General features: G+C 39.3%; 1 protein-coding gene across 1 annotated transcript in view; it reads left to right on the top strand.

Moving 5' to 3' along the window:
• Positions 1-6,750: 6,750 nt before the first annotated feature.
• GALNTL6 (polypeptide N-acetylgalactosaminyltransferase like 6) overlaps positions 6,751-11,074 on the top strand; it is a 527,250-nt gene continuing 522,926 nt past the window's right edge. The window contains exons 1-2 of the mRNA XM_015824280.1: positions 6,751-6,828; positions 9,245-9,353. Coding sequence (XP_015679766.1) covers positions 6,751-6,828; positions 9,245-9,353 — 187 coding nt within the window. The remainder of the gene's footprint in view (positions 6,829-9,244; positions 9,354-11,074) is intronic.

Here is an 11,074-nt window from a genome sequence, read left to right as displayed (position 1 = left end):
GGAGATCTGACAGAACTTATAGATATACAAAAAGGTACTAGACAAGGTTGTCCACTTTCTCCACTATTATTTATATTGTCTTTGGAAATCTTGTTGTCCAGAATTAGAGAATCTCCAATGATTAAAGGTTTAAAGATTTCTACTAAAGAATATAAACTTAAAGCTTTTGCTGATGATTTAGTTTTTAAATTGACTCAACCAATCGAATCATTGGAATTTTTGTTGCAAGAGCTGTATCAGTATGGTAAAGTGGCTGGATTTAAAATTAATGTGAACAAGACTAAAATTCTTACTAAGAATATGATTGTTAGAGACAAAAATCAACTTACGCAAATGTCAGGATTTGAAGTGGTTAATAAAGTCAAATATTTGGGAATTTTTTTGTCATCCTCCAACGCGAAATTGTACCAGAATAACTATGAAAGATTGTGGAAAATGGTACAAAAGGACTTACTAAAGTGGAAAAATCTACAGCTTTCTTTGCTGGGTCGTATAGCGGCCATTAAAATGAACATTTTGCCTAAGTTTCTTTTTTTATTTCAGATGATACCTATTTTAAAAAATGAACTTAACTTGAAAGAATGGCAAAGAGATTTGAACCGTTTTATTTGGGAAGGCAAGAAGGCGAGAGTTAAATTTAAGATTATCCAAGATAGCAGAGAACGTGGAGGACTTAAAGCACCAAATTTGACACTTTATTATGACTCTTGTGCATTGACGTGGGTGACTGACTGGATTAATTTGTCCAACAAAGGGATTTTGAATGTCGAAGGATGGGACTTGTACTTTGGGTGGCATGCTTATCTTTTTATGCAGAAAAAAATTGATAAAATCTTCAGAAATCATATAATAAGGACTGCATTGTTAAGAGTTTGGCAAAAATATTCTTTTAAGTTTGATATTAAGCTACCACTCTGGGTGATACCATCACATATTTTCCAAACTATAACTAGAGGAGTGGTGATGGAGGGACTTACATACAAAGATTTGTTATACCAGAGTGGTGGTGGCAACTGGTGCCTAAAATCAATAGAAGTTTTGAAGCAAAATAACCCAAACTTTTCTTGGCTTCTGTATAGACAAATTCAAGATAGATGGCGAATTGATAAAAAGACCATTTTTGTTATGGAAGACGGGAATTTTTTGAAGCAAGTAAGAGATGATGCTAAAGGACATATTAAAAGGATATATAATGTGTTATTAGAATCGGACTCAGAAACTGAACTAGTTAAAGAATGTATGATTAAATGGGCTCTAAATATAGGAGAAACAATACCTATGGACACTTGGGAGTTGATCTGGGTGAGAAATGTGAAGTTTACACAAGCTCAAAATCTACGTGAGAATTTTTATAAAATGCTTTATAGATGGCACTTGGATCCCTCAACTATGTCTCGTATTTATGTGAATTATGAATCCAAGTGTTGGAGGTGTGGACATCCAGATGCAACTTTTTTTCATATGTGGTGGACTTGTAAGGTTATTAAGGCCTTCTGGATACAATTGTGGTGGAACCTACAGCAAATCTTTAAAAAAAGGATTATTTTTCTTCCACAGCTGTTTCTTTTAGGTATTGTGCAAGATTTAGATGCAAAAGAAATAAATTTGATGCTATATTGTTTAACCGCTGCTCGTTTGCTGATAGCCCAAAATTGGAAGAGCCCAATTTTGCCTACAATGGAAGACTGGAGATTGAAAGTTTCGAATCTTGCTGAAATGGCAAAGATTTCGGCTTATTTGAAAAATTATTCGAATGAACAATTTTTATCAATATGGAGAAGATGGATTGTTTATATTCAAAAGAAGCATAGAGTGGTAGAATATAACTTAGGTTTTTAGATATTTTTTTTATCTTGTTTACTCTTTCTATCTCTTTAAGTAGATTAAGACATTTTGTGGAGTTAGAGATATTAGTATTTGTTTACTTATATATGAATATTATCCTGGGATTAGGTTTGGGAAGTCCGGGGGGGGGATTTTACTTGTATTTATGTTTATGATTGTTTTTTTATGATGAAAAATAATAAAATTTCTTAAAAAAAAAAAAAAGGAACTTTTATTGGAAGGTGTGGCCAGCAGTAGTAGAAGACAGGATCTAATGCTCACCTGGTAATATGCCTCCCGTAGGTCCAATTTTGAGAATATCTCCCCCTTTGCTAGGAGGGCCAACATGTCCTTCATTAGCGGCAAGGGGTAGATATTGTTTTTGCACACCACGTTCAAGGATATATAGTTCATATAGAGGCGAAGAGACTCGTTTTTCTTTTCGCGGAACAGCACCAGGGCTGCCGTTTTTGGTCTTGCTGGCTATATGAAACATCATGCTAGATTTTTCTCTATAAATTTGTGCAACTCTTCCAGCTCCCATGGAGTCATTGAGTACAGTTTGGGCTTAGGCAATTTGGCTCCTGGTAGGATCTCAATGGTACAGTTGGTGGGCCAATGAGGGGGCAGCTCGTCGGACCGTTCTTCGCTGAACACTTCAGCTAGATCCCGGTATTCCTTGGGTACAGCTTCCAACCCCCGATCTTTTGAGGTTGCTACCACGTCAGGAGCTCCTTTCCTCTTGGGTCTGTGCTGCCCCCATTCGGTGAGCTTCTCTTTTGGAAACCTCAACTCTTCTGTCCTCCAGTCCACCCTTGGGTTCCACTTCCTCAGTCATGTCATCCCCAAAATTAGGGGCCACTCCATGCCAGGGGTCACTATAAAAGTCAAAGTCTCGATATGATCCCCCATCATGAGCTCGACTGGCTGTGTGGTGAGGGTAGTTGGGATCCCCCCTGAGATGGACTCATCTAGCTGGCCAAATGAAAATGGCTTCTTCAGCCTCTTCACTAGAATCCCTAGAGTTCCCACTAAGGTTGGGCTTATTAAGCAACGGGCACAATCCGAGCCCAACAGAGCCTTCAGGGTTACTTTTCTCGGCATCCCTGGACTTAACAGTTCTATTGTTCTTGTTCATCCTCAGAGTCGCTATCAGGTGAGTTGGGTGGCTTTCCTGTTGGGGCCAGAATTCCTTCCCACAGGATCCTGGGGGATTGGACCTCGATGACCTCAGCGCTCTTCATGGAGTTCTCCCTGGATCACTGAGGAGTCTTCCCAGGCTTCCCTCCATCAGATCGGTCTGGCTTGCATACAGGAGTCTTCGAATGGCATTCTGCAGCCCGGTGCCCTTCTTTACCGCACTTGAAGCAGGCAGTTGAACATGGTGCTGCAGTGGGGGTTTGGTCGCCTCTCATTTACCCTCTGGGGGGAATGTCTCCATATCTGGCCAAGTCGTCATTGACTTTGGACTTGGTCAATCTCAGCTTCCTTGGCCAGGATGCACTAGTCGTGGAGGTGATCCGGAGCTCCCCAGGCAATGCACATTTGGTACAGAACATCGTTCAGCCCATCTTTGAAATGGTCCACCAGGATTTCTTCCAGCCAGTTGAGGCGACATGCCAGGTTTCTGAACTCCTCCATATACTCGGCCACTGGGTGATGACCTTGCCTCACCATTTTGATGCGCTCTCTTGCTTTCCGGTCAGCTAAGGGGTCCTCAAATCTCTGCCTCAAAGCAGCCATAAATTGATTGAAGTTTTGGAGCTCAAGGGTGTCAGTGTTATGCAGGGTCACCATCCACCAAGTGGCTGCTCCCTCCAGGGCTGTGGTCACCACCCTGACCCGTCTGCTGTCGCTGGGGATATCCTGGCCATATTCCTCCATGTAGCTCAGGACATGGGCTAGGAAAAATCCTAGCTGCTGGGGTGCCCCGTCATACTTCACTCCCAAGAGTGGGACCTTCTGATCAGGCTGGAGGGTCCTCCTTCATCTGGCTCAGCACCTATCTTTCCCAGCTGGGATGACCCATGCTAGCATTGCTGCTGCAACCATTGCTTCTGTAGCTTCCAAGGCACCAGGATTTGCCAGCTTGCCCTCTCAGCATTCCTCCTCTGCCAGTCTCGGCACCACTGAGCCCTAGCAGGGGTCTTCTTCTTCCTTTTTAAGGGTTTTGAAAGCTTCCACCATCAGACTGATGGCTTGTTTAAGGAAGCGATCAGACTGGGTTGGTCTCTCATCTTCTTCTTCGCTGAGGTTGAGAGACCTCTCCATCTCTCACTTCCATCCCAGTTGATAGCTGCCACACTTGAGGATCACCTTTCTGGCTTTTGCTTCCCATTCTTCCTTCTTGCCCATGCCAATTGACCATCTCGGCTTTTCCCGACTGTCTCTGGTTACAGTTTTGTCAGACAAGCTGGAAGAATCTGAGCTGCTGCCGCTCAGGCCAACCTTGAGGGGAGCTTCCCTGCAAAGATTGCTTTGTACCTTCTCACCACTGTGGTTCGACATCACTTTGCATGGTCCTCACGGTAGGGGTTTTCCCTCCAGGTTGACTACTTTGCAGATTCTGCCTAATGTAAGGTCTTGCCTCAATTAAGTCTCCCAAGAAAGCAGAACTCTTGAAATGGGCATCATTTCAAAAGGAACTTTTACTTGAAGGTGTTGACAGCAATAGTAGAAGGCAGGATCTAAGGGTTTCCTGTGTGAATCAATGTCAGAAGAGTCAATAGAAACCCCACTCAAGTGTCCATCTGGCCGGATCAAATAGGCCAATCTGCAGGTGTGAAAATGTTGGGAACAGAGTGATAAGGCGCTGCTTCCAAGGCTGTTAGGTCTCCATGCCTCTTCTTCTATGCCCAGAGATAAGGCAGATGCTGGAGGCATGTTCCATTTTCACCCCGAGGAAGAAACATCAAATAGAATAGAGCAAGGAAACAAGCAAAGGAAATACACTGTAGCAGCCCCAAGCTCCCCCTCCGCCCAGAAGAATGGCAGAACCTGAAAGAGAACAGGAATTCCCATTCTCATAGAAAGACAGGGTTCTTGCAAATATTCCAATACACCATTATTACTAATTTGTCATGCAACGGTAGTCAATCTATGCAATCTTCTTGTAGCAGTTAACTAGATGGTCCACTTCTTTGCAAAGGCAGCATTTCTTGTCTGTAGGATCTTCTCAATTATGGCTCTGTATGCATTTGTTCTTAAGGCTTGTTCTGTGCAACCAGAATTACCCCCTCTGTTTCTTTCTTCAACTTTTCTGCACTTAGCCACTTTGTTATCTATTTTTTCTGCTAGTTTTTTAAGTACTAGCCAAGTAATACTTTGTCTTGCCATGTCTGTTTCCCATTCCTCATTTGTTTTTTCTTGGAGGACAATGTGATCTCTTCAGTACTCAATAAATCTGACAGGTATTCTAGCTTAATTTTCCTCACTGTCCTTCAGATATTTTGTTCTGCTTGAGTCCACTATTTCAGCTGTGTATCTAATTGATGGAATTTCCCAAGTGTTAATTGCTTTGATGGTATTTTCTTCACTGACTTTAAGATCTTCTTTAATCGCTTGATGTATTCATTTCTGACCTTCTTCTTGATTTCAAGTTGCTTGAAGTTGTCAGTTTGAAGGATGCCAGGGAATTGTAGCGATTGTCTTCATCCAGACCTTTTATGTTATATTCATAGGACAACTTGATTTCTTCAATTTTCACCAGTTTTCCCATGTTGATGGTGAAGGTAGAACATTGTCCAATCCAAGCTCCATTGCAATGTCTTGGCTGTATATACGAACAGTGTTGAAAAGGGGTTCTGCTTCAGATGATGCTTTTCCATGTAGTTTCAGATTGTCCATGTAAAACTGGAGGATGTTTTGGATGTTTGATATCCCTGGTCTGAGTTATTCAATATAGTTGATGAAGGAATCAATGCAAAGACAAGCAGTAGCAGGGACAGAGAGTTTCCTTGAAATTCTACTCTTGAAATTAATATCTTCCATCTATCACCATTGACCAGCAACTGTATCTGTAATTATTACTTTTACCTCTTTAAGAATAGGGATGGAAGAAGCAAAATGACTGCTTCTAATACTGAACAGAAAATCATTTAACTAATGCGATTACATTTTTATTATTTAATTCATTTTCCTGATTTTAAATGTAATATTAGATATTCCTGCTGAGGTCGTAAGCCTCTCAGCCCCCAAAATAACACTTCAGAAATAAGGTTTATCAAACAGAAGTTCCTGTGCCTTCAGCAAGTCAAGGAAATTATTTTATAAAGTGCTTTAGCATAATCTTGTTAAACCCATAGCAAGACTTCAAAAGAAAAGGTTTCTAGATGTTTGGCTGCTAACAAGGGAAATCAGGAACTGGGGAATTGCAGGCATCTTCAAATGCTTGTATCCCCTAATTTCAAATTCCTTGCTTGCTTTACAAAGCGTGATACTGAGGTTTTTGGAAATTTATAACATCTTGTCTAAGATCCATGAATAAGAAAGTATCTCTTCTATGCACACTTGGAGAAAATAGCATTAAATATGTCTCCATATGGTTCATTGATATTTATTTCTTAATAACAGGCAATGTTAGAAAAATAGTTAAAACCAAATTTTGCTTTTCAGAAATCTTCCCAAGATCATTGTATACATTTTATAAATTATTTCTTACAGAGTGACACTCAGGATAAAGTTTCAAAAGTCAATACAAGTACTGATTTTCCATTCTATATTAAAATGAAAAGATGATTCTGTATTGTATTGTCGAAAGAAAAGTCTTCATCAGGGTCCAGTCCAAGCTGGGAATAAACAAAATGGAGACTGCTTTAGAAAGAAGGTTGCAGATTAAATACGGTTCAAAAAGCTAAAGATTTTTATTTATCGGTCCTGAAAGCTGATTTATCATCATCATCGACATCTAAAGCAAAGGAAGATTTGATGGAGGAACTTGTTGTGGAACTGCCTGGGGCTATGTCATCATCTGTAGGAGATCTTCAGAATCAACAAAAGTTGAGAGTGAATTCAAAGGAGCAAAGAATGACCCGTGCTGCTTATAGGCGTAAAGAGAAAGAGCAACAAAAAGAAGTTGTATCCATAACATATTCACCGATCTCGGAGCCAGTGGGAGGGGTGAGGCCAAAGAGATCTGTAACGACAGATCTGCAGGGAATGCTCAATAAGCTCCACAAGCCAAAGGATGGTTAAGTTGATGACGCTGAGATTCAAAACATTTGATCAACTCGAGATTGGGATTTCATTTTATTTCTCCAGCTTTGAAGAAGAAGGCATCAGCCTATATGTATTAAATCAGCAACAACAATAAAAACAATTTTATAGGTTTCTGCATAAGAAAATAATTCAATTGGACTATGCTGGGTGATCGGAATGGGGTGGTTGATCCAATGAAAGATAAGAAGACTTCTTTGAAAGTATTGACTCAAGAGTGAAGAAAGTGAAGGAAAAACTCAAGTGTAAAATTTAAGAGAAAATTTTTTATAAGACGTTGTATAGATGGTATTTAGATGTATTCTAGATTACAGCTTAAATGTTGGAGATGGGATTATATTTAGAGAAAGTATGGAATGAATAAATGTCATATAGGTTTTGAGTAGATATTAGAGTTAAAGTATGTAAATATTGATTGTATTATGTTTGTTTAGTTTAATTGTTACTTAGATATGGGATGGGATGTGTTTTAACCCTGTATTTGGTTCTAGGAAGTCTAGGGGGGAGGGGGGAAGGGGGGAGGGGAGAAGGGGACTAGGGGAATTATAAAAATTGATGTATTTATATATTATAGGTAAATAATGGAATTGTATTAAAAAGAGGAGATGCTCGGCTGGTACCCCAAACTGCACTCGATGAGGCGGTTGAGAAGGGAGATGGGATGTAGGGAGGTGGAAAGGAGGAAAGAGGGGAGGTTGTGGGTTTAGGGAGAGGAAGGAAGAGGAAGGTGAATGAGGGTGGAGGCAAGGCGGGGCCTGCCGAGCGTCTCCGAAAATGTATTATTAATGTATTATTTCTTTTCTTTTTGTTTGTGTAAGTAAATGCATCATACTTGTGTTATTTGTTGTTTAACTTTAAAATTAATAAAAAATTTAAATAAAAAAAAAAGAAAGAAGGTTGCAGTTTACTGAAGAGGAGAGCCATACAGAAAGATGGCTCTGGGAAAGATGACCACATGTAGCAGGGAGTGGTGGGTTTTTATACTTTCTGGGGCTCTTGAGGTTGTTTTTTGCTCCTGTTTGAGGCTTTGTATTTCCTGTGATGTACTTTGACCTGAATCTGAGTGTGCCCTTTTCGTATTGGTGGGTTAATCCTATTATGTCTCCTGTCCTTAGAATTTGGGTGGGGGTATGTAGATTTTAGGTGTCTTTGTCTTCCTAATAGCTTCCTGGCTCCAGCCTTCCTGAATGGATTATTACAACTGCATTTCTAAAAGCTGGCCTCTGCCTAGTTTCTGTTTGGGGGAGAGTGGCTGGGGCTGGTTTCTGGGGGCTGGTTTCTCGGGGCTGGTTTCTGTCTTTTTAAATATCTTCTCCATTATTCCTTTGGGGAAATATTTCTGCCTTTTTAATATTCCCCAAAATATTTCTTTCTCTGGATTCTTCCCACAGTATATACAGTAATTGTTTCATTTGTTTTTTGGTTTTAAGGTATGCCACAGTACATAAAATATTATTAGAGAAATGTCAATGTGAGAGGCAGGGATTGATGCTTATCCAATTAGATGTCTGTGAATTAAAATCAGAATGGAACACACTTTCCAGGTTATCATGTGTTTAATTATAACTATCTATATGATCTTAGAATTTGGTATCCATATCTTCAGCTCTTTTTATTAAAAATTATCAACAATCCCAAATTTCCAAACTTTTTTTTATTTTATTAAAAGAGACAGAGAAGGAAACTTACAGTATGTCATTATACATGCTAAATCAGCTAGCTCTTCAAATGGATTTGTCACCATTTTAGTCTATGTTAGTTCCATTTTTTATGTTAAGAATCAAGATAGTTTGTATTTTAAAAGGAGAACCAAAAATGCAATAACTGAACAGTCCTGGATAGTTTTCCTCATAAAACCAAAAATCTAAATAAATAAATAACTCCAGAAAATAACATCCTCCTTAAAAAAAAAAAAAAGGGGGGGGGAACCCTAAACATTTAAATCTGACTCAAATAAGCAAGTATTTGCTAAGGAGAGAGAGACTGGTATATTTTTATACATAGGAAATTCTTGATTCAGTCATTCAAATGAATGGAAAAATCAGCCAGCATATGCAAGAATTCCATGTGTATATTGTGGTGCATACAAGTAGCCTGATTAGTGCCTGCTTTTGCTTTTGAATAAGTTTGAGTTTCAACAAAAATTGAGCACTTGCTGCCATTTGTTTTCCTTTTCATACTATAATTATAACTGTTTCCTTTGCAGACCTTGCCAGTGAGGTTTGGAGATGGACAACTATATACCTGGACAGATGGTTTGAAAAGAAAGGACTGGCATGACTATGAACATATTCAAAAAGATGCCATGCGTTTAGGTGAGATGCTTAAGGTACTTGACCCATACATGTAGGCAATTGGGAATGGGCAAGGGGAAGAAATGAGAGAACTACATTACTTACTTACTTGTGAGCAATGTCAAAATACAACTATGAAAGGACAGTTTGTGTTGTGATGTCACTATGCACATTTCTTCTTTTTCACATCATTGTGGTTTCTGCTGGACATCTATGTCCCTACGGACTATGTAGTTTTGCAATAGACCTGGATAAATAGTATCTACAGAGATATCTTCCAGTATCTGAAATATCATGCAAAATGTTGAATACCAAACTCAGTTTCATGGAAATCCACTTTCATTAAACTGAAGTTTGTTGCTGATCATTTATTTCTTAAAAGTCAATGTCTAGCCAGAAGTGCCAGAAAGATTGCTAAATATGATGCCCAGAAGCAGAGGTTGGAACTATAATGTACATTTTAGTTGAAATATTAAGGTAAGTTAGTGTGACATTCCATCTGCCATCTTGCTAATTTTACCTTTCCCTCCATCCTTATGGATGCCACTATGAATTGTCACATTTGAAATAGAAAGAAAAATGGATCTGTTCCATAGCACTGTCACTGAATAAATTTTAAAGTACTGTATCCTTTCCCTGTTTTTATATTTTTTATCCTTTAAAGTTCAGCTCTTGTAAAAAATTAAATTATTTCCCCAAAAACCTTTGAATGATTTATATACTATCCTTATTAGTTTGTTTTTAAAACTGTAAGGCTGAAGCAAAATGACTAAAAGTCACATTGTGAATGTCTTTGCTGAGTGGGGATTTAACCAAGCTGTTCCTAGTCACAGTCCAGTATTAATCATAACAATACTGAGTTAGATAGACATATATTTCCAACGGTACCTTGTGCAGCTTAAGTGAGACTTTGTTCTTGTGTTGGCCTCCAATTCCTTATTTGAATGGAAGTAGCTTTCATTTGTATGGAAGTGGCTATAAAAAGCACATTTTTCCAGTGTAACTGTGAAACTGGGAACCAAGAATTAATCTATAAATTACAGTTTAGTATAGGTATATGAAAGTGTGCTAGCCCATCTCAATGTTTTACACATTATAACTAAACAAAGATCACAGAAGCACAATGGGCTTCAGGTCATATTTAAAACTTATTTATCAAATTAAATTTGATCCTAACTGAGAAGGAGTAAAAAGATGTACAAACTCATGAAAGAATTGGCACTGTATCTTTTTGGTTGTTTACAGTATGAAAAAAAGCATCAATACATGTTTACCTTGAAAATTAATAGTATATAAAGCACACTGTTTCAAGATTTTCTAAATTTAGTAACAAAGCATCCCATTAAAATCCAAAATGATCCAGAGGAAGGGTGGCCAACTATTTTATGTAACCAGGAATTACAATGTGATAGTATTTAAGAATTAGCAGGAAGAGCAATAATATTTTACAAAGTCTATTCAAAGACTTATTTCTTGGCTTATAAGAAACAGTACAGTTGCATCATCATGAAACTTCCGGCTGTAGAACATGGCGGACCTACCGGGGTTAGTCCCTTGAGGAGACGGAGGAGACGGAGCCCACGGCAGAAAACAGGGGGCCTCCTGAGAGCCGGCGACTCGGGGCTGGGATGCTGAGAGTGCAGGGCTTTGCTGGCGGCCGGTGCTGGGGGTGCCGAGAGCGCTGAGCCCGTCGGCGGCCCGCTGGCGGCCGGGCGGAGAAGACCGGATGGAGGATGCGGCCC

Source organism: Protobothrops mucrosquamatus, unplaced genomic scaffold (genome assembly GCF_001527695.2).
Source record: "Protobothrops mucrosquamatus isolate PMUCROS unplaced genomic scaffold, P.Mucros_1.0 scaffold2180, whole genome shotgun sequence".
Taxonomy (NCBI): Eukaryota; Metazoa; Chordata; class Lepidosauria; order Squamata; family Viperidae; genus Protobothrops; species Protobothrops mucrosquamatus.
Note: the sequence above shows the minus strand (reverse complement) of the source record. Positions and strands in the feature narration are given on the sequence as shown.